The sequence below is a fragment of the Ovis aries genome, chromosome 3 (assembly GCF_016772045.2).
Source record: "Ovis aries strain OAR_USU_Benz2616 breed Rambouillet chromosome 3, ARS-UI_Ramb_v3.0, whole genome shotgun sequence".
NCBI lineage: Eukaryota > Metazoa > Chordata > Mammalia > Artiodactyla > Bovidae > Ovis > Ovis aries.
The window spans coordinates 100,275,853-100,299,145 of record NC_056056.1 but is presented as its reverse complement, the minus strand read 5'-3'; the positions used below and the strand labels follow the sequence as shown (position 1 = coordinate 100,299,145).

The following is a 23,293-nucleotide window of genomic DNA, read 5'->3' as shown; positions in this document are numbered from 1 at the left end:
AATCTGCCTTCTATGCGGGAGACTGGGGTTCAATTCATGGATCAGGGAAGATTCCCCTGGAAGAGGGAATGGCAACCCACTCCAGTATTCTTGCCTGGAGAATTCCATGGCCGGAAGAGTCTGGTTGGCTGCAGTCCCTGAGGTCGCAAAGAGTGAATGACTACAACTGAATGACTAACATTCACATTTTCTGGGGGAGGATGAAGTTTTAGTTAGGTTAGTGGTGTGACCTAGGAGAAGTGACTCCATCTGGGGCCTCTGGGGTTCTTTTTAACATCAACCTAATTTTGAAAGTGCTCCTACAGGAAAAAAAAAATAGTTTATTGGGGCTTGGGGGGCACATAATGTTCAAATATTTTGAAACAACTTAAAAAAAAACAAACAGTAAAACTGGACTCGTCTGGTGGTGCGGTGGCTAAGACTCTGTGCTCCCAAAGCAAGTGACTTGGGTTTGATCCCTGGTCAGGAAACTAGATCCCACATGCCACTACTAAAGATCCAGTATGCCACAACTGGCCAGACCTGGCACAGCCTAAATAGATAAACACATATAAGAAAAAAAAATCTGCAGTACAAAAATAAAAAGACCAAACCCCAGTAACAAACAGACCTCCCAAACACAATAAAGTTCATTTACTGTAGTAAATAAGAATACCTTCAAGATAATTTAAATCAGTTTCCCAAGTTAGCAAGTTATGTCTGCTGCTCTTAATTGGCAGGACCTTTCTAGAGGGATATCTAACAATTTTTCAAACTTTAAAATAAATTTTATTTAGCTGCGCCAGGCCTTTGTGGTGGCACATGGAATCTTTGCTCTTCATTGCGTCATGCATGATCTTAGCTCCCTGACCTGGGATCCAACCCAAGCCCCCTGTATGGAGGGGGGCGGGGGGAGAACAGTTTTAGCCACTGGACCACCAGGGAAGTCCCTCTAATAGTCAATTCAAGAAGTCTTCAGAATAGGCATCCTCAATGACCAACCAATTTCTCTTCTTTCAATTTTATTTTAGAACTAAGGAGGCACTGAACTAGAGAATTCTCCAGTTGCCAGCATTAGTTAGGTCACACGGGATTTCCCAAACTCCCTGGCAGAAATCCCTGCAGGGTTTTGCAGGTCTAAGGGAGGAACCGAGCAAGTCTGGGTCACATCACTCGGTGGTTCCCAGCCTGGAGCGAGCCCTAGTCACCTGGGCAGGTGCTTCTGCTTTCTCAAAACATGTTCCAGAAATTTTGTTAAGACAACTGCGTACCATAGCTCGTGTGCAGTATGACTCCATTTCTTCAAACAGTGTAGGATTGAAAATTAATTTTGGTTATGAGAAACGCATGGTCTACAGTTATTTGTATTTAAAAATCTTCTACCACGAATAGTCATGTGTGTTAATTAAGAGAGCTTTTCAGTTTCTAATATGCATTTTCCAGACGCTTATCTGGACGACGGTTTCTCCCGGGCACACTACCGGGGGCGCGCCTCTCGCTCGCGCACGCGCAGATAACACCCCAGCTCCGCTCTGGGCCTCCGCGAGACTTCCGCAGGGCGAGATCCGGGCCCCGCCGGCGGCTCGGCCCCTCCTGCAAGCCCCGCCTTAATTTCCGGCTTTTTGCTCCGCCCCCTCGGCGTCTCGGGATCTTCTCCCTGGCCTGGCTCCCGCAGCCTCGCTCTGGCTGCGCGCTGCCCTCTCTTCTACTGCCGGCTGGGTTCCAGGCTTGTTTTGTTTGCGACGCTGTCGTGCCACAGCGCGCTTTACGGCCGCAGGGACGGAGCGAGCCGGCGCCAGGGCCCCTCCGGCCGTGAAGCAGGACGGACGAAAGAGGTTGATGCCCGGCGGCGGGGCAAGCGCGGCATCTGGCCGGCTTCTCACCGCCGCGGAGCAAAGGGGAGCCCGGGAAGCGGCGGGGTCGGCTTCCAGGAGCGGCCCGGGAAGCTCGGGCCCCGGCGGCAGAGGCGGAGCGGGCGTCCCCGGGCCGGGGAGCGGAGGCCCGGGGGGCCCCGCGGGCAGGATGAGCCTGACCCCGAAGGAGCTCTCGAGCCTGCTGAGCATCATCTCGGAGGAGGCGGGCGGCGGCAGCACCTTCGAGGGCCTGTCCACCGCCTTCCACCACTACTTCAGCAAAGCCGACCACTTCCGCCTGGGCTCGGTGCTCGTGATGCTGCTGCAGCAGCCGGACCTGCTCCCCAGCGCGGCGCAGCGCCTCACGGCGCTCTACCTGCTCTGGGAGATGTACCGCACCGAGCCGCTCGCCGCCAACCCCTTCGCCGCTAGCTTCGCGCACTTGCTCAACCCCGCGCCGCCCGCCCGCGGCGGCCAGGAACCCGACCGGCCTCCCCTCTCAGGTACGGCTGGGACCGCCCTCCTGGAGCTGCTGGGCCTTCACCGGCCTGGGAAATCCATCGTCTCCTTTTGAAATTCCCTCCCCACCCCCTCCACCAAGTACGGACGAGTGGCAGCTTCCTGGCACCGAAAATTAACCGCTCCCCCCGCAACAGTAGGAGCCGTCAAACCGCGCAGCTTAGTGTGGGGCTTGACGCTTTTGTGCCTCACATGCGGTTCGTTCTCGTCTAGCCCGTCAGAGGTGTGTGAAGTTGTAAGTAACGACACACTTTATCTGCCCCCGGCTTTAAGTCTCAGGAGAGTCAATGAGAAGTCATTCAGAACCGGAAGACGTGGTTGAGGCGGAGAAACACATTACGCAGGGCTTCCCCCGTGGCCCAGCGGTAAAGAACCCGGCTGCCAATGCAGGAGACACGGGTTGGACCCCTGGGTCACGAAGATCTTCTGGAGGAGGAAATGGCAACCCACTCCAGTATTCTTGCTTGGAGAATCCCATGGACAGAAGAGCCTGGCAGGCTACAGCTCATGGGGTCGCAGAGTGGGACACGACTTACCAGCTAAACAACAAAGGATTATACTAGCCACCTTGTTGCTGTTAGGTGTCCTTGGTTAACGCGATGGGGTCACAGGATAGAAAGCAGCCTCGAATTCACCGCCTAGATTAGAAAACTACTGCTGGACATTATGTAAAAGGTGTGTTTTCTGCAACTTTGGTGAGACCGGTGGATTTGATGTGAGACTGCTTTTTTTTTTTTTTTTTTTTGGTAACTCAAGAGCTTGTTTGTGAGACTTGATTTTAGGAGAAGACCTGAAGCCGGGAGAGGAGAACGGCCCAGAGGAGATAGATGGTGATGAGTGTCTGGGAGATTTAGACAGGGCCCAGTTTAGTGGGCAGAACAGGTTGTCAGAGGTGGGAAGCAGCTTGATCTCATAGTCCTTAGGCAGTGAGGAAACAGGTAAGTCACTCCTTAGGAAGGGAGAGCCAGAATGTGAAGGCAGAGGATTAATGTAATACTAGAGAATGTTTTCTTGCAGGAGAGGGCTTCTACAGTTAAGCTATTCATTGTTGCTACTGGCAGTTCTTCTGGATCTAAAGCATCTTCTGATTGGTTTCCTGCACGGCTCTTACCTAAAAGGGGCAACTTTTGTATTCCATGAGATGTCTGTAGGGTGCAGGTTCTGAACCTGACTTTCAGGAAGTTTGAGAATGCCCAGAAAAATGACTGCAAGGTGTGTTGTGTGTGTATGTGTGTGGTCTGGTCAAACCCGCCACCCAAGATGGACAGAGACAGTGTGGGATTTGAGTCTGAGAGCCTTCTGAATTCTGTAGGATGGGTTAGGTAAAGGAACTGTGATTTATGTAATGTTATTCTCAAATGCAGTGAGTCTGAAACTAGATCTAGGCTGTTAACTGTATTGTAAACAGATTTCCCAGGGAAGAAATCCATAGATTGGTTATTTTGCCTGTCTCTGCCTCAGTTTACTTGTCTGTAAGCTGCAGATAATAATTCCGAGCTGGCAGAGTAGGCAGCTGCTTTGCAGGCATCTACCTGCAAAGCAGAAGACCAGACTTTGATCCCTGGGTCAGGAAGTTCCCCTGGAGAAGGGAATGGCAACCCCTCCAGTATTCTTGCCTGGAGAATTCCATGGACAGAGGAGCCTGGCAGGCTAGTCCATGACATGGCAAAGAGTTGCACATGATTCAGTTCAGTCACTCAGTCATCTCCGACTCTTTGCGACCCCATGAACTGCAGCACGCCAGGCCTCCCTGTCCATCACCATCTCCTGGAGTTCACCCAAACCCACGTCCATCGAGTTGGTGATGCCATCCAGCCATCTCATCCTCTGTCGTCCCCTTCTCCTCCTGCCCCCAATCCCTCCCAGCATCAGAGTCTTTTCCAGTGAGTCAACTCTTTGCATGCGGTGGCCAAAGTATTGGAGTTTCAGCCTCAGCATCAGTCCTTCCAATGAATACCCAGGACTGATCTCCTTTAGAATGGACTGGTTGGATCTCCTTGCAGTCCAAGGGACTCTCAAGAGTCTTCTCCAACACCACAGTTCAAAAGCATCAATTCTTTGGCGCTCAGCTTTCTTCACAGTCCAACTCTCACATCCATACATGACCACTGGAAAACCATAGCCTTGACCAGACGGACCTTTGTTGGCAAAGTAATGTCTCTGCTTTTGAATATGCTATCTAGGTTGGTCATAACTTTCCTTCCAAGGAGTAAGCATCTCTTAATTTCATGGCTGCAGTCACCATCTGCAGTGATTTTGGAGCCCAAAACAATAAAGTCTGCCACTGTTTCCACTGTTTGCCCATCTATTTCCCATGAAGTGATGGGACCAGATGCCGTGATGTTAGTTTTCTGAATGTTGAGCTTTAAGCCAACTTTTTCACTCTCCTCTTTTACTTTCATCAAGAGGCTTTTGAGTTCCTCTTCACTTTCTGCCATAAGGGTGGTGTCATCTGCATATCTGAGGTTATTGATATTTCTCCCGGCAGTCTTGATTCCAGCTTGTGCTGCTTCCAGCCCAGCGTTTCTCATGATGTACCCTGCATATAAGTTAAATAAGGAAGGTGACAATATACAGCCTTGACATACTCCTTTTCCTATTTGGAACCAGTCTGTTGTTCCATGTCCAGTTCTAACTGTTGCTTCCTGACCTGCATATAGGTTTCAGGACTAACAAACAGAGCTGCTATGAGGAATAGAAGTAAGTGTTATTCACAATTACTGTTGGTAGAGATGGTGCTTAAATCCACAACAAAGGGACTGTCAATGACAAGGCTTACTACATTGTACATCAAGGGGCGTATATAGTGGGTATATATATAGTTTTAATAAAATTAAAACTGGAGTATAATTGCTCTACAGTATTATTAGTTTCTGCTGTGCAACAGTGTGAATCAGCTGTACGTATACAAACATCCTCTCCCTTGTGAGCCTCCCTCCTTCTCCCCTTTAGGTCATCACAGAGCACGGAGCTGAGCTCCCAGTGCCATATATACACCAGCTTCCCATCTAGTGGGTGTATGTTTTTTGAGCGTTTCAGGTGACACTGCTGCAGAGCAGAGGTTGAAAATGTATCTGGATGTGAGTAGGAAGGCTTCTTCACACTCAGGAAACTTCAGTCTGGCTGAGGAAACACAAACATGACTGTGACCCGACCTCCAGGGCTGTGCTGGGTGGCAGGTACACAGAGCATCGTGGCATGGGGAGCTTCACCCGTGGAGCCAGAGAGGGAGTGATGTTTCTGTTGGATGTTGATTAGAGGTGGTGGGAAGAGAAGGGTGCGACCCTCTCAGGTATTCAAACAGCTGTGTGTATTGTATGTTTTGAAATCAGGACTTGGAGAAGCTAAGAGGTTTTGTGCAACCGGAATGTAGAACACAAGCGTTGGAGGGGAAATGGGATGAGGAGAGTGTCAGGACCAGATGAGGAAGGTCTTAAAACGGTGCAGAGCTAGTGGTGGCTTCCTTGTCTCTTTACCTGTTACACAGTCGCTGGCTGCAGCAGAGAAGAAAAGCATTTCTGAGGACTGTAGTTTTTGATTTGTTTTGGTCTGTATACATAAACTTATCTTTGCAGGAACTGAAGCATGTTAGAAAACAAAGTTCTTAATAGCTCCAGTTTTTAAGTTTCATTGACATCACCACAGATCATAGTGAATCATTTGACATACAACAGTCGGCCCTGTACATCTTTGGGTTCTGCATCTAAGGATTCAACCAGCCCTTTGGGGGTGTGGAGGGGGGGAGTTCCAGAAAGTTCCCCAAAACAGAACTTGAATTCTGGCAGCTGTTTACATATCATTTACATTGTACTTACCTAGCATTTACATTGTATTTACATAGCATTTACACTGTCTTAAGTATTGTAAGTAATCTGGAGTTTAAAGTAAAAGGAGGATCTGTGTAGGTTACTTTCAAATACTACAGCTTTTATGTGTAGGACCCAGGTATCCCTGGATTTTAGTATTTGCAGGAGGTCCTGGAACCAGTCCTTGGGATGATTCCTAAATTATATTTTCATAAATGTATGTATTTGGTTAAATGAATCTTCGATTATAATTGTCTTTAAAGATGCATGAGATGCTAGTTTTATCAGGCTCAAGATAATTTCTAAAAATAACCGTTAGTGAAATTGTCATACATTTTTTGCTTGTGTATTTACAGGGTTTTTACCTCCTATAACTCCACCAGAGAAGTTTTTTCTTTCCCAGCTCATGCTGGCACCCCCACGGGAACTCTTCAAAAAGACACCCCGGCAGATCGCCCTTATGGACGTCGGGAACATGGGCCAGTCTGTGGACATTAGCGGGCTTCAGCTCGCCCTGGCTGGTAAGGCGGAGCCACGGTTCAGGTACTTTTGTGCAGAGGCCAGTCTGCAATTCAGATGTCTTTACAGTGAGATCCAGGGACCACAGATATATTTATGGATGATGCAATTGTGTTTTCCTAACTTTAAGAAAACAACGAAATAAGCATCAATGACTAACTACAAGGAACGGTTAAAACTACAGTGTGTATTCAACAGTATCTTGTGTTTTAACAGATTTTCCCCTGGTTCCTACTGAGGTCAAATATCTTTTGAGGTGTTTATTGGCCATTCAAGCTTTTAAAAATAAAATACTCATTGACGTCATTAGCCCATTTCCCCCCCTGTTTTTAAAGACTGATTTATAGGAGTTTTAGAGAAAAAACAAAAAAGCTTGAAGCTGGCCCTTTGCTTGTGTGTTGTAGACAAGTTTCTCCGGTTATGAGCTTGTGTTTTCACTCTCCTTGTGCCGCATTTTAAAGTGTTTTTTGTTTTAATCTTGTTCAGAACGCCAGTCTGAATTGCCAACTCAAAGTAAGGCCAGCTTCCCTAGCATTCTCAGTGACCCGGACCCAGATTCGTCTAACTCTGGATTCGACAGCTCCGTTGCCTCTCAGATCACGGAAGCTTTAGTCAGTGGACCAAAGCCACCTATTGAAAGTGAGTAAATCTGATTTTATATTCTTTCGTATTCTTGGTTTTATTTTAGCAGTGTCCCCCTGAGACTCTGGTGTTCTGAAACGTGTTGTTTTCGTTTATGCTGAAACACGAATCTTTTAAAAATTTTACTTTATTGAAACAGTTGATTTACAGTGTTGAGGTCATTTCTGCTGTGCAGCAGAGTGATTCAGTTACATGTTCCTTTTCATACTCTTTTCCATTATGGTTTCACACAGGATATTGGACTTTGTTTCCTGTGCTGTGTGGTAGGACCTCCTCCTTTATCCATTCTCTATGTAATGGTTTGCATCTGCTGCTCCCAGAATCCCACTCCACCCCGCCCCCATGGCAGCCACACGTCTGCTCTGAGTCTGTTTCAGTTCCATAGACAAGTTCATCTGTGTCTCGTTTAGATCCCACATAGCAGTGATATATTTGTCTTTATCTGTCTGGTTTACTTCACTAATAGGATATCTCTAGGTCCATGTTGCTGCAAATGGCATTATTTCATTCTTTTTCTTTATCCGTTCCTCTCTCAGTGGACAGAGGTTTCCATGCCTCAGCTGTTGTGGACAGTGCTGCCCTGAGCACAGGGGTGCGTGTGTCTTTTTGAATTGCAGTTTTGTCGCTACAGACCCAGGAGTGGGATTGCTAGATCATATGGCAACTCGTTTTCAGTTTGCTGAGAACCTCCATGATGTTCTCCACAGTGGCTGCACCAGCTTACGTTCCCGTCAGTAATGAAGGAGAGCTCCCTTTTCTCCACACCCTCTCCAGCTTGTTTTCTGTAGATTTTAATGGTGGCCATTCTGACTGGTGTGAGGTGGTACCTCATTGTAGTTTTGATTTGCATTTCTCTAATTAGCTACGTTGAGCATCTTTTCATGTGCCTATTGGCCATCTGTATGCCTTCTCTGAAGAAATGTCTCTTCAGATCTTCTGTTCATTTTTTGATTGGGTTGATTTTTTTGCTGTTGAGATGGATGAGCTCTATGTATATTTTGGAAATTAAGTTCGTGTTGGTCGCATCATTTGCAAATATTTTTTCTCAGTCTGTAGGTTTTCTCTTACTTTTATTTATGGTTTTCTTTGCTGAAGAAAAGCTTGTAAGTCTGATTAGGTCCCATTTGTTTATTTTTGCTTTTATTTCTATTGCCTTGAGAATGATCTAAAAAAACATTGGTGGGATTTATGCCAGAGAATGTTAAACATGAATTTAATGAGAAACTTCTAGTATGATGTCTGGAACATAGTAGATATGCTCAATAAAAGTTAGTTTCTTTAATAAAAATACCAAGTTTTTTTTTAATTGCATACCTATAGCTATACATTCCCTGATTTTACTGAAATGCGGTTTTGTATCTTATTACCTTTTTTGTTTTATACATCTTCATTAATCTCATCATTCTCCATTAAAGTTTTACTGAGTCTTACAGCTCTTACTTTAATTCAAAGAAAACACCTATTGAAGCTTATGGAACTGTATTTTTTGTTTTTTTCTGGTTAGGGTAAGATTATGTTCTCCGGACTATAGTGTTACCTTGAGTTTGAAACCTGCACTGTGACTCTTTATGCCATTTATAGTAGTTCTTTGGCATAAACAAGTCTCAGCTAGTCACAGTGTATGGGTGGGTCCAAGGCACAGAGGGGTTATTTAATGCTCACTGGGCACAGCGGTGACTGGCATGGGCCACTGGAAAGGGATGTAACAAATAGACCGGCCAGGTGTCAGGTCCGAGTCTAGCTGAACACCAAGCATCCTTACCTCTTGGGGACTTTCTCTCGATCACGTAAGTACTGCATCTCCTAAAACGTTAAAACACTTCCTCTTTGTTAATAGTCTGCAGAGATGCAGCGCTGGTTCTGGTGAAGAGATGGTACAGTTTAGGGTAAAGGGATGGGGCTTCCCTGGTGGCTCGGTGGTAAGGACTGCCTGCCAGCGCAGGAGACATGGGTTCGACCCCTGGTCCAGGAAGATCCTATGTGCTGAGGAGCACCTGAGCTTGTGCAACACAACTGTTGAGCCTGTGCCCTGGAGCCCAGGAGCTACAGCTGCTGAAATCTGCGTGCCTGGAGCCCATGCTTCTCTGCAGTGAGAGAAGCTGCCAAAACGAGCAGCCCCGGTGCTGCAGCTGGAGAGCAGCCCTCGCTCTCCGCAACAAGAAACACCTACATAACAACAAAGACCTAATGCAAACCCCAAAAGATAAAGGGATGATTCTTAGCCAGAAAACAGACATTTTCAGTGAACTGGAGTATCCAAGACTGAAATCTGACTGGGGCTTGGTCCATGGGAGGAGACAGCCGTCTTAGGCCCTGTGTGAAAACCAAAGTGAGGGGTGAAGTTTGCTCAGGAGTTCCAGCCAGTGTTTGTTTTCATTTACTTAAGGGCATTTATATCTTAGGGATCAATCTTTATAAAACAGTTGAGGTATCGAGTCACTCCCATTTTTTTTTTCTTTTCACTGTTTTATTAAAATGATACAGCATTTGTGAATTTATGGGTTTATGAAACTCTCCAGATTCGTTTGAGGATGTCCAGTCAACCACAGTTCTCACCTGCTCATTTTATCTATACATAATTTGCTACTGCAAGGTTTTAAGATGCAAAAATAAAACTGGTACACATTATATGGTCTCTGAATAAAATAGTGCTGAGAACAGGATGACTGACATCAAATAGTGTTTTATTTTTCCCATCAAAAGACTTAGCAGTGAACTAAGTGGTGTCCTTTTGCTACTGATCATGATTGAACCAGGAGTTGGCAGGGGGTGGTAATGCTTTCCTCTGCTCTCCAAAGATAGATAGATGTGGTCTCTGGTATAATAATTCTGTGTCAGCATTTCATTCTTTGTGTTCTGGAAAAAACCGACTTTGTCATTTCTGCTTCTGAGTTTTGAATCAGTGTGACCGTGTTGTCCTTATTAAGCAACCCACTCCAGTACTCTTGCCTGAGAAATCCTGTGGACAGAAGCTGCCTGCAGGGCTACAGTCCATGGGGTCGCAGAGTCAGACATGACTGCGCATGCCCGCATGCACAGACGTGGGGTTTATACAGAAGTGAATGAGTGTTGGCCAGCCCAGAGCAGCAGTCACACAGGCTCCTCTGATTGCAGGCCATTTTCGGCCAGAGTTCATCCGCCCCCCGCCTCCGCTGCATGTGTGTGAGGATGAGCTGGCCTGGCTCAACCCCACTGAGCCTGACCACGCGATCCAGTGGGACAAGTCAATGTGCGTGAAGAACAGCACTGGTGTGGAGATCAAGCGAATAATGGCTAAAGCCTTCAAGAGCCCCCTGTCCTCTCCTCAGCAGACACAGGTATGTTTACCATCAGCGCTCTCCTGTATTGAATTCACCAAGCGGTTTTGTTTCCCACAGTGATCCACTAGTGCGAAGTGTCTTGGTCCCTGAAGCTTCATTTGGCCTCCCACTCCGCTCACTGCACTGTGGTGGGGCAGTGAATCTGGTGCCCAAACACCTTGCAGCTTCTGTCCGGATCAGTTTGACTCTGGGCGAGGGGTCTGAGGTGGTGCTCACTTTGGGGCACTCTGCTCTGGCTCTGCTGCTGGGTGCTTTGTGTATACTGTTGCTAAGCTGAACGGGACTTATTACCCCAGAGGGTAAGTCTGCAGTTACTCACATTTCACCAGGGAGGTAAACCAGCGCCTATCACACGGTTGGTTGGTCGTGGATTCAAAAGGCCCTGTGCCCGACGATGAGACTTCCTTCAGGAAAGACAGGACGCTGTGGGTAGTTCCTGTTGGTGCATTTTACCCAGTTGGCACACCTCCCCATTAGAACTTGTCAGGAGGTACATCTCCAACCCGGTTTACCGCCTAACACCATCTTCAGAGTCAAGGAACAGCCTTGTTCGTAGTTCACTTTGCTAACCAGTCAGTCCTGAAAGAGTATGTGTGTACATGCAAGTAGATGAGGAAATAGCATAGAAAATGTATGTAAAGCAATGTACAGATTTGGCAAAAAACATTATTTTTGAGGACACAGATTTGAATAGCAGTGTGTGTGACTTGCACTGTAGTGTGAGCACTCCGACCCCCGCCCCCCGCCTCCCCCAGCTGCTGGGCAGGGCTTCAGTTCCTGAGGTTCCTGATGGCCTCTGTGGTCTGTGCTTTTCAGTAGTACTAGTTGGGAAGATTGTTTTCGATTATAACCAAAAACAAAAAAGAAAAAAAACCTACCTACAAGGGACTTAAGGATATTATTGTTAAAATCCAGACAGTATTGATTCTGTTTTCATGCCCAGGAGGCATCAGTGTTATCTATAAACTCTTGTGATGGTGTCTGGTTGTAATAACTGACAATTCAAATGTAAGTGTCAAAATATCAAAGCATGATGATCATGGGTTTGAGGGAAGATACTGATGAAGTTGGTTCATGCAGGTAAATTTTATAACATTTTAAAAATAAAATACTTGGGTATTTTTATATGCAGGAAAGAGAATTTCTAACTTAACTTCTTTTTCTCTCTTTAAAAAAAACTTGATTTTATTTAGCTCCTTGGAGAGTTGGAAAAGGACCCCAAACTTGTTTATCATATTGGCCTCACTCCAGCCAAACTTCCTGACCTAGTGGAAAACAATCCTCTAGTCGCTATAGAAATGTTGCTGAAGTTAATGCAGTCAAGTCAGATCACTGAGTATTTTTCAGTTCTGGTCAATATGGATATGTCATTACATTCAATGGAAGTTGTAAATCGGTAAGTTTCTGTACTCGATCAAATGCTGTGTGGGGGTGTGTGGGGCAGGTATATAAATCCTGATTAAATGATTAGAAGGGAAAAACTTGCAACAGTTTTTTTTCCCTGACATGGTTAGTCTGAGAAAACCCATTAAATAATCTGAGCTTTAGTGTTAACTGCAAATGAATTTCGCACCCCCAAGGAAGAACTTGGAGGGTATTCTGAGCATTTAACACTATCTTAACCACTGGACCACCTGGGAAGTCACCACCTGTGAAACCTAATTGCTAAAACTTATTTCCCTATATATGGTTATATATTCTTAGTGCTCTGTGCTTAAGTCACTCAGCCAGGTCTGACTCTTTGTGCTCCCATGGACGGTAGCCCAGCAGGCTCCTCTGTCCATGGGATTTTCCAGGCAAGGATACTGGAGTGGGTTGCCATTTCCTATTCTGGGGATCTCCCTGACCCAGGGATTGAACCCAAGTCTCCTGCATCTCCTGCATTGGCAGCTGGGTTCTTTACCACTGCACCACCTGGGGAGCTGTGTGTTCTTTATCTCTACGTAAACTACAGGTGTTACATTATTTCTGTTAGTGACTGAAGCTGTATCATGGGAAGGTAGGGGCCCAGGAGCTGAGACAGTTCTGAGAATACCTTCCTAGAATTCCTGGCACTGTTCTCTGAACCGCTCTTTGACTTGGTCTCCTTGCTCTGCTGTCATCCACTGTCAGGAAAGCGATGAGAGGTCTCTCATTTTGTTATTTTGCTTACAAGCAAGTTTTAGGTGCATCACAAATTTCACAGACTTGGACATTAGCTTGGGAACCTGCTATTAAGCTGTTTATATGTAGTGTAGGTCAGGAAGATCCCCTGGAGGAGGAAATGGCAACCCACTCCAATACTCTTGCTTGGGAAATCCCACGGACAGAGGAGTCTGGAGGAGTACAGCCAATGGGGTCACAGGAGAGTCAAACATGACTTAGCAACTGAACAACAACAAATAGTGTAGCCATATAGGCAGGCTTGCCTGGTGTGGTCCCAAATTAGGCTTCTCATCCTCAGCCCCCTTCCACGAGGTGTCCTGTTTTGGGGGCTAAACGATACGGCCTTTCTGCTTACGGGGAGATCCATTCTGACCGCCAGGCAACCACAATTCAACTAGAGCGAGACCTTTGTAAGGTGGGGATTATTGTTTTTTAACCTACTTATAGCTGTACTCGGAGAAGGCAGTGGCAGCCCACTTCAGTGTTCTTGCCTGGAGAATCCCAGGGACGGGGGAACCTGATGGGCTGCCGTCTATGGGGTTGCACAGAGTCGGACACAACTGAAGCAACTTAGCAGCAGCAGCAGTATAGCTGTACTCAGCTGGGAATCCCCTGGCAGTCCACTGTTTAGGACTCAGCACTTCCACGGCCAAGGGCCAGCATTCACTCCCTTCGGTGGGGAGGGGGAACATGACTAAGATCCCAAAATCTGCATGGTGAAGCCCCCCCCCAAAAAAAGTCCTTTTAAGTTAATCAGCTGGTGGGAAAAGCCTAACTGAAAGCCCAGGGCAGGTGTGTCCTAGGGCAGCACAGATCTGGGGAGGGAGAGGAAGCACGAGGTTCTCAGCCTTCATTTTCTGTCGCTTGCAAGACCTGCCGCTTCCGCTGCCTTCTCTTCTATTTGGGTCCTCCAGGCTGACCATGCTGAGTGTTCACTTACTGTCTAAACCACACTGTAGGCACTTTGTCCAAGGATAACTACATCCTTTTATCAGTGTGGACATGATTTCAAGGGAGGGGTCTGCTGTGGGAGCCCCACCCACCCAACTCATTGTGCGTCACCCCATCCCCCATGTCACCAGCAGCCTGTGGCTGCGTTTCCTTGGAGCCTTGTGGGAAAAATTCTGTAGTCAGGTAAGTTTAGAAATGTGCCACGCCAACCCCTGATTCTACACTTCACGCAGATTATTTACTGATTTGAAGGAACACTTCTCTCCTCGGGTTCCCGTTTAAGTCATATGCCCTGTGAAGCCTTCCCACGTACACTGCTCTTTGTGCAAGCGTCTGCCTCATGGAAGTACTCAGTCATGCACTGTGCTGTTCAGGTCCTTCCACGCCTGCCTTCATAGGCTCCTTGCACAGCACTCATGTGTAATCAGGTCGGTATTACTTACGTAGACTGAGTAACTGCCCACATCGTCAGAGCCTGGACAGTAACTAGGAACTACGATTCAGCCAAGACCACCCAGGGACATGGTGCTCAGCGCTTATCACACATGCTGTGCAGAGCTGGGAAATGAAGTGTCACTTAATGGGGGTCAGTGGGGTGGGTGGGGCCGATGTTTACTTGCATAAACCATTAACATCAGAATTTCTACTAAGTGACCGACATTAACAGGCCTGCCTTTATCTTTATGAAACAGACTAACCACAGCTGTTGATCTACCTCCTGAATTTATTCACCTTTATATATCCAATTGCATTTCTACCTGTGAACAGATTAAGGATAAATATATGCAGGTAAGTAACAGTTTTTGTAACCTCTATAAATCCCTGCCCTGAAAACAGACGCTAACACAGGTCCCTTTTTCAGAACCGTCTGGTGCGTCTTGTGTGTGTATTCCTCCAGTCTCTGATCCGTAATAAGATCATCAACGTGCAGGACTTGTTTATAGAAGTGCAGGCCTTCTGCATCGAGTTCAGCAGGATCCGCGAGGCCGCGGGCCTCTTCCGGTTGCTGAAGACCCTGGACACTGGAGAGACACCTGCCGAGACCAAGATGTCCAAGTGATGCCTCTTGGGGACCTCCCGTTCATTGTTCAGCTGTGCTGTGCTTTCCTTTCTAAAACTGTCCAGACCCGTGATTGCTTGGTTTAATGCACATAAACATCACTCTCTCCACTTAGAGTCTTGCCTCCCTGGGTGACTTTTCCCTTTAGATGAATTTTGGTAGGAACCTGGAAGAATGCGTCCTATAGTGTCTTGCTGATGGCTATCCTCAGGGAAAGGTCATCCCAAAGTCACTGCACTTGGGAGATGAGGCCGTCAGCACTGAAGAGCAACAGGCTTGTTTTTGCTTAAGATGTAAGTCATAGGCTTCTGATAAGACTTTAGGGAGAGTAAATGAAGACCCTCTTTAAGAACATGAGTTCCTGCCCCTGGGGCCTGGAGTCATCCCGGGATGGCAGTCTGACCCTTGAACTTCTCACTGGGTCCAGTGTGAGCCATGGACACACGTGTAACCTCAGGCTTGCTTTTCACGGGGACCTAAGAGACAACAGAGTAAACGCTTTTCTTGGGCTGCCCACCAACGTGGGGATTCCTAGAAACCGCCTTTGGGGGCTGTGGTAGCTGGTGGTTCTCTGGGCTTTCTCTCGTGATGTTCGGTGCTCTGGGAGGACAGTCCTGGGGAGCTGTCCTCACTGAGTGGGGTGCGTGCCCTGCCTGTGGGCTCCTGTGGGCTGTTACCCCTCTTTTAACTCTGGACAACAGTGCCTTACATTAAAGTTTTCTATGAACTCGTATTATCTGATGTAGTTTTTACTTGAAGAAATCATGAAAAACCCCTCATCTATTGAGGTACTTTCAAAGCACACTCTACAGAAACCTGAGTCACTCCTCCCAGTCCAACTCTTAGCAAAAGTTAAAGGATATACCAAGCAGGGCAGGTTTTAAGATTAGTATAAATTCCAGCCTTGTAATACTGGCAAAACAGTATGCCTAGATGATGAGAAATTTTAGCTTAGATATTCTCATAAAGGGAAGGGATTTATAAATATATCAGCTTCAAAAGGACCCAGGCTGGTGTAGCAGGTATGCCTTCAGAAGTCTAAAAATGATGGCAGTAATGGACTTCTTCCCATACCTAACTTTTCTTTGCCCAGGGCTGGCATGCGGGCATCACCATTTTGCACATTAGCACTGGGCAAACGAAGTTTATTAGCCAGTACTGTCTGCGATGGCAAAGTCTCGACCATACCATTGCTGGAAGCCGCCCAGCCTCGGGTTCAGGCCCTGGCGGTTCTCGGTAAGCGAGAGCTCCTGGCCGGCAGCCTGCCGCACACATAGGTCTCACCTAACACACGCTTTCTCTGTGAGGCGCCTCAGTCATGTTGCAGCCCTATGCCCGGGCACTGTCCCAAGCTACAGAATCACAAGCGGCACAAAACATCAGAACCGTGGCACCACACTGACCATGAAAGGACAGCTGTTGGCAGTCGTGCTAGAAGACCATGTCCTGTCCAGCCTCCCCTGGGAACACGTGTGCCGGCAGCTAGGCACTTCTCTGCCCCTGGGGCATCCACAGGTTGCCACCCACGCAAACACTGATCTGGGGCCACAAATGGGCTTTTGTGAACAGATGTGCAAACGTGGCCTGTGACTAAAGACAGACCACTGCTCATCATTTCTAGGTTATAGTCCTGGTGTTTACTTGACAGAGGAAAGGGTTTTAGATGTATTTCAAATAAACAGCTTACAAAGAATAGTAGTTATATTTACAGAACACTTTATGGGAGGAAAAGAAAAACCCAGATACAACACCAGCAAAAAGTTCTTCGTTAAATATATTTAAAAGTAGAAGAAAGTTTACCTGAAATAAAAGGAACTACAATCCTGGGATTTGATAACTGCATCAACTTTTAAGTTTAATTAGATGAGTTAATGTTTTTTAAAAACCATGTCTTGAATTCTCTGGACTTTCAGTTCCAATTTCTAGCTTTAATATCTTCAAATCACCTGCTTAAAAGAAGACAGCAAGAAAACCTGTTAAAATGACATCTTAGGGTAGAAAGATGTTTGAAAAAGTATTTGTGAACTAAAATATAACTATTTCAAATACCTTTCTTTAGCAGTATTGTTTACTTATGCAACTAAGAAAACGGTACCATTCAGACAAATGATACCATGATAAATGGTATCAGAATAGACACACTTTCATAAATTTTAATGGACTCAATGGACATGAGTTTGTGCAAATGCTTATGCGGAAAAGCCTTAAGAAAAGGACTTCCAAAATCCTGAGATTCAGTAACTGTGATCAGCCTAACAGAAAATATAAGTGTTTCCCCAGGTTTCTTTTTACCCGTTGATAAATAAGCCTCCAACGCATAAAAAAGAATGGACTGACCTTTTTTATGCTAATCTTAAGCTAATGTAATGCAAATACTTTTTTGATTTACAACTTACTTCATACTTTCGTGTTAGAATGAGGGCACACTTCTAGACGCATGGCTGATGAGGACATTGTTTTACTTCTGCAACTAGTAAGAGATGAGCCAGTACTTCTGAAACTGCATGCTTTTAAGTGTTCTAAAACTTCAAAAATGAAAACTAACTGGGGAAAGCATCAGTGGCTTTCTGATTGGTGACCTTGTGGCAGAAGCACAGCGTGCAGGAAAGTGAGGTGAACGCTGGTTCAGGCCAACGTTCTGTGCTCCGTAAGCTGCAAATTAGGAGTTTACACCCAGCCTGGAGAAATGCTCTCGACTGAAGCATGTAAGCACCTCAGGCTCTAGTCAGCCATGTGTAGGTGCTGACTTAACCTCAGCCCTCACTGGTCATACGAGCGTGCTCAAAGACTACAGCAAAGCGAAGCCGTCTTCGGGGGGCATCTGGTCGCGTTGGGTATTCTGTCCCAGTGAAAGCAGCCTGGTTCCTGAATGTCTTGTGCTTGTGTGCTCAGTGAGGCCTGACTCTCTTCGACCCCAGGGACTGCAGACCACCAGGCTCCTCTGTCCATGGAGTTTCCCACGTAAGAATACTGGAGTGGGTTGCCATTTCTTCCTCCAGTGCATCTTCCCGACGCAGGCAAGGATCGAGCCCATGCCTCTTGTGTCTCCTGCATTGGCATGCGAATTTACCATTGTGGTCTATTACTGTTATTATTGTTTTCATGATTCTAGCGGTCTTTGGTGTAGCAAGTGTATCATAAAACATGAAGAATGGTGCTTATTGCATGCTGAAGCCCCAAAGCTGCCCAAGGTTCCCCAATTATCCCTTGTTGAAAATGTCTAAGCTTGCTGGAAAGGCCCATTTTGGAAACTGTGCCCCGAGATTACTGAGGTCAGACCAGAGGTTCGCTTCAGGAGGTTTTGTCATCGTGCACCCACAGAGAGCCAACTGCCAAGGGGCACACTGCAATTCGGCCTTTTAGTGTCATCATTCCTCAGTAACTGTGGGGCAGTCCTCCAGGGAAGAGTCTGGGCACCCAACATTCCCAGCAGGTGAGGCGCTGTTACCTGCTCCAGGTGCGGTGTGCGCATCCCTCCTCCAGGTGGCCTGGCTTCTGACGGGAAGGCCCGAAGCTGCACAGCAGGGGCGCTGGCATCCACGGGTACATGCTGTCCATACACCACCGAGGCCCTCACAGTTAAAAAGAAAGAACAGTCTCTACATTATCTGTGAACAAAGCTTTCAAGACAACTGTCAGAAGGAAAGTGATTACTGCCATTAAGTAATACAATCTGAACTAAATCTCTCTGCTTTACTAATCTTTCTTCATTTATATTCCCCAGATTCCCAGCATTTTATCAATGTTGTGTTTCAGCAAAAATTCTAGTAACTGACCCTTTATCACGTCTACCTAAGAAAATCCTTTTGAAAGGAAACAGTTTCCTTACCAAGTACAAAAGGGTTTTCTGTCTGCTCTTGCAGATTTCCTTATTTGCTGTTAAAGACTTGTGTTTCTAAAGATGACAGAACTATAATTTTTCCAGTCTCTTATGTTTATAACTTAGTGTCAAAGTCTCTTTTTTTTGACTGTGTCTCACAGCACAGGGAATCTTAGTCCCCTGACAAGGGGTGGAGCTCGTGCCCCCTGCAGGGAAGCACAGAGTGCCAAACAGTGAACCCCAGAGGAGTCCCTCAAACTCCTGAGTTAGGTAGAGCTCTGGTTGACAGCCGCTGATAAGAACTCACTCGCCTATCATCATCAAAAACAATTCACCCTGATCTGTTACAGCATTCTTCAAAGTCAGCTTCACTGGCTAATGGGAAGAATTACAGCACTTTCCACTAGTATGTGTCTTAAAACACAAAGAGCAATCTACTTGGTATAGAATCAAGGACATATTTTCCTATTTGCAATGAACACCACAGAAGGCAAATTTCAAAGATGATGGCTATTATGGAAACCCACTGCAGTGTCTGTTGAAATAAGCACTCAAGAGTAAGGCAATTTCTATCCCAATAGCTCTTCCCATGGAGTCCGGCCTCTGTTGATATCAGTAACACTGTTTAATCACCTAGAGTTTCACTGAGTGGCTGGAATCAGAGTGTCCTAAGTAACTTGAAAAAAAAAAAATAAACTATGTAAACTTTACGTCTTAGATACAGCTATAAGAATAAATTGTTTACACTTTAAAAATTATATACTCTAGTAAACATTTATTTTTACCATGAAATAAAGATGTACACAGTAAACAGTTTGGAAGCTACAAAGGACTACAATTTCAAGTTGTAAAAAAAACTAACTCTTCCTCTCTGGACCTTCCACCTCTAAGTGACAGCAGAGCAGAATGTGTCTTTTTTTTTGTTCCGGCCACCCCTGTGGCATGCAGAACTTCCCCAATCAGGGATCAAACCTGCAGCCCTTGCAGTGGACGTGCAGAGTCTTAACCACTGTGTGTTTCATCACTTCTTCAACTTAGAAAGCAGCCCCCAAAGCTTCAGAGCAGCCTAATTCCCCTACCTTCGAGGAAGAACAGCAAACAAGAGTAGAGGGGAGAGATGATGAAACAAGTTCACTGCTTTTTTCCATTGCTTTAAAATTAATCTAGAAAACTGGTTACTTGTTTAACAGCAACTGAAAGTCTCTATCTATCACCCGTTTAATTGTAAAGATTAAACTGAAATCAGTAAATTCATCATTTACCTCAAAAAACAACCAAAAATCCCCCAAATAACCCAGAGTCTGTCTGCTCCATTTCCTTAACAAGCAATGAAGAACTTCATGCCGCATGTGACAGCTTTTTTTATTTGTAGAAAAAACGGACAAAACTTCCCTCCCCATCAAGGTTATTAGAAGAAGTTAGGTAATAAAAGGGAGAAAAGAAATTACTCAAGCCCACCAGTACTTTTCTCATAATTCCAAACTTAAAAAACAACAATGAAAGTGCTCTCGGGTTTGGAGATCTCTCTAAAGTACAGAGGTGCAAGAAAGCAACAGGCATCTCTCATCACACTGACAAGCTTAATGTTCAAAGAAAGTTTCCTCCAGGGAACACGCAACTCCATTTCAACTAGTCTAAAGTCAACGTGCTTGGGCTAGAACCAGCCTTGAGAAGACAGAATCATCTTATGACACATTTCAATAGATAAATATATCACGACTAATCAAAAAGTCTCTTGAAAGAATAAAATATCTGAGCTCTTTGTATACCAAATTAGAACCTGAAAGGTAAAAGAATGTACATTATTTTCACATATACAAACTATGCACTAAAGTAACAAAAATAAAATGTCCTTTAATTCGAGCCTAGGCTCTGTCCGTGACATGGTCCACAGGTCGCGCGCTAGCAGGCGGGTCCGTCACGCTGAGTGTTGCTCCTGCCTGTCTCTACAACAAAGCAACGGGAGCCAGTGTTAGTCGCTGGGCATATCCTGGGCTTTGGTTACATAAACACTGTAACATTTGGAGATCATCATTCATGAAACAAATTATAGAAAATTTTAAATAAAACTTACATGGAGAAACAGCACCTATTCCCGACAGAGTTAAGAAAATACAAAAACACCTTCTTCATATAGAGCATGAGAGGTTTTCTAGTCTAGTTAGCAAGCATGTGGTCAGCACCATGCAACAGAAAAGATGCAGGCTGAGCTGGTGGGATTAACCAGAGTGTGTTTCCAAATGCGCAGTGATGGCATCACCACCCATGAAGATAGCAGCTTGCGTTTACTGGGCAATGTATATTGACCCTACAAGCTAGAGACGTCTACATTATTATCCCCAATCTAGAGACTGGAAATTGAGACCCGGAGAGGTTCAAACTGGCATTCGAGTCCAGTCAGATGTTACTAGGAAAGGAGAAGAGAATAATTTTGGTGCAGAAGGTTTCTTTCAGGAATACAGTACCTCCTCAAAACTAGGAGAGCCAAGCACTGTGAGTTCACCTACAACCAGACCTGAGGTCAAGTGGGCCAGAGAGGAACCCAGTGCTGCAGACACCTTCTCCAGGGAGTGGGCTGCCCTAATAACCCCCACCTTCATCTCCAGATGCTCCTGAGGGTCAAGAAAGTGTTAGCTTAGCTACTGGTGAAGTTACATTATACTCTGGAAGTCCTAAGGTCGGCTGGAAAGAATTAACTTTTTTCCAATGTAATATTTCTCAAATGATGCTGTTATGATGGTAGGCTAGAAATAATATTAACACATTAATTACTTGTCAAATTTACTGGTGAACAAATACTTAGAAATTCAGCTTAAGAATTTTACCTGTCCTGAAATATCTCAAGGGTAATCAAGTAGTAGAGGAAACATATTTCGTTTCCCTTCTGGAGACTGAAGGAAACAGCAAAAATTACAATGGAATGCATCTGGGCTCACTGCAATGGAACTGCTGAAAACAGGGCGGTTCATTCCCAGCAGGAGACCCGGCTAGAACTCCTACCAATTCCAGCTTTCCACTTTCTAACTCTCTGAAATTCATCCTCCCTTTTTCTTACACAACGCATCCTTTCTTCCTCTGGTCCTGCTTTAAAACTTCAGTTCTCATGTTTCTATCTTTGCCTCCCAGATTCTAAAAATGTACAAAAAAAAAAAAAAAAGACAAACTGATTCAGTTTGAATATTACCAATTTGGAAAAATATGCTTCTTTTTACAGGTTGGCAAATTCAAAATTAGAAGCATCAATTCTTCTCAGTTAATCTATAAATTAATTCAACTATAATAAAAATTTTCATGGGATTTTCTTATACATGGTAAACTGATTTTAAGATTAATCTTAAAAAATGAAAAACAGCTCAGAAATTTTTTAAAATAAGAATAAAGATGAGGAAATTTGCCTTGCCTTGTGAATATCAAAACATATTATTCACAAGTAATGATCACTAAACAACTGACAAGTCGTTAAATATTTGGGAAAAATAGTTGAGTTACATCTTTTCTGAAGCAATGTGCATTAAAGATTTGAGCATAAAATACAAAACCACAACTGTTAGTAAAATATAAGTTAATAACCCCGAGAAGACTTTCCTAAGTTAGCATTCTATCAAAGGCAGAATCATCAAAGTAAGAGAAGGCTGCACAAGATAAAAAAACAAAGCAAAGATCAAAGAGCTCTTAGAATCAATATGAAAAAGTTAGTTTTTCCATAGAAAAATAAATTAAGGATGAAATGGGCAACTCAGAAAAGAAATATAAATGACCAACAAATACGAAAAGAAGGAAGTTGCATCAGTAACTTTAAAAATGCAATCCGTTCTATTTTACCTACAAGGAGGACACAGGACAGCTAGGTGGTAAATGTATACACTCAAGTTATTTCAGTGTCACTGATGGTAACAGTCCATCAGCAGGATGTGGCTTACAGAAACTATACTGAACCCAGAACGTGCTAGTACACAGCTGCACAAAATCTCATGTCTTGTCTACGGACACAGAGTTTAGTACACTAAGAGGAAGAAACGGGTTACCTAAGGGCACACAAATGATATTCTCCTCCTCTTCACACACAGAAAAAAAAATCTGAGATATATTTATTGAAATGTTGAAACGGTATTGTATCTGTAGGGGTAAGATTACGGTTTTCATTTTTCCTTTATGTTTTTTCTGCACACTATGTGCTTTTTCACTTTCACTTAAGCACTGGTACCACCACTGTGTTTGCTAAGCGGCCAGTGACTCACCCAGCAAGGCTGTGCTTTCACCTGCATCCTCCTTAAAGCCGGCGTCACAGGGCGGCACAGGGTCACCGGTGGAGGGCGACTCGGAGCTGCCAGTGTCACTTCTCTCGCCGTCTGGTACCGAGAGACTCAGACCTGCAGCTGAGACACCCCCAGGGGAAGATTCTGGGGCAGTCACCTCCTGCACGTCCTCAAGCTCGCCCTTGAGAGTTAGAGCAAAGAAAACACCTTTTCTCAGTAACACCATCAAGCTTATCTATCATCATCTGCTCATAATTCAAACAAACTATTTACACACCAATATTGCAAAAAGCAGATCAGTATCTTCTCAGCATCACCAAAAAGTGAGTTACTTCCAGTAAATAGCTTTTTATGGCCTAAATGCTTTTCCTCCAAAAAACCATTTTTCCCCTTGACACAAGCGATGCCAGCTTTTAAACTATG

The 23,293-nt window shown here is 45.1% G+C and overlaps 2 protein-coding genes and 1 non-coding gene across 5 annotated transcripts in view; 1 reads left to right on the top strand and 2 right to left on the bottom strand.

Annotated features, from left to right (window-relative positions):
* The first annotated feature begins 1,739 nt into the window (after positions 1–1,739).
* Positions 1,740–15,527, top strand: CNOT11 (CCR4-NOT transcription complex subunit 11). The gene is made up of 7 exons (XM_004006127.6): positions 1,740–2,335; positions 6,514–6,678; positions 7,163–7,315; positions 10,433–10,635; positions 11,832–12,034; positions 14,427–14,523; positions 14,597–15,527. The coding sequence occupies exons 1-7, from the start codon at positions 1,819–1,821 to the stop codon at positions 14,792–14,794; spliced, it is 1,536 nt and encodes a 511-aa protein (XP_004006176.3). The 5' UTR covers positions 1,740–1,818; the 3' UTR covers positions 14,795–15,527.
* RNF149 (ring finger protein 149) overlaps positions 14,441–23,293 on the bottom strand; it is a 30,998-nt gene continuing 22,145 nt past the window's right edge. The window contains exons 6-10 of one of the 3 annotated variants that reach the window (XM_060412411.1): positions 22,853–23,051; positions 18,243–20,560; positions 17,191–17,842; positions 16,595–16,743; positions 14,441–15,270 (exon numbers count right to left, since the gene is read on the bottom strand). In XM_060412411.1, coding sequence (XP_060268394.1) covers positions 20,517–20,560; positions 22,853–23,051 — 243 coding nt within the window. In that variant the 3' untranslated portion in view covers positions 14,441–15,270; positions 16,595–16,743; positions 17,191–17,842; positions 18,243–20,516. The remainder of the gene's footprint in view (positions 15,271–16,594; positions 16,744–17,190; positions 17,843–18,242; positions 20,561–22,852; positions 23,052–23,293) is intronic. The other 2 variants (XM_027967052.3, XM_060412410.1) reach the window with 2 other exon arrangements.
* Positions 18,061–18,174, bottom strand: LOC114114261 (small nucleolar RNA SNORD89). Its single transcript, XR_003589091.1, has one exon. It is a non-coding gene; the product is annotated as a small nucleolar RNA SNORD89 (small nucleolar RNA).

Coding starts and splice junctions, on each gene's coding strand:
- CNOT11 (XM_004006127.6), top strand. CDS start 1,819: ATGCCCGGCGGCGGGGCAAGCGCGGCATCTGGCCGGCTTCTCACCGCC. Junction 6,679..7,162: donor GCTTCAGCTCGCCCTGGCTG/GTAAGGCGGAGC, acceptor AATCTTGTTCAG/AACGCCAGTCTGAATTGCCA. Junction 10,636..11,831: donor CCTCTCCTCAGCAGACACAG/GTATGTTTACCA, acceptor GATTTTATTTAG/CTCCTTGGAGAGTTGGAAAA.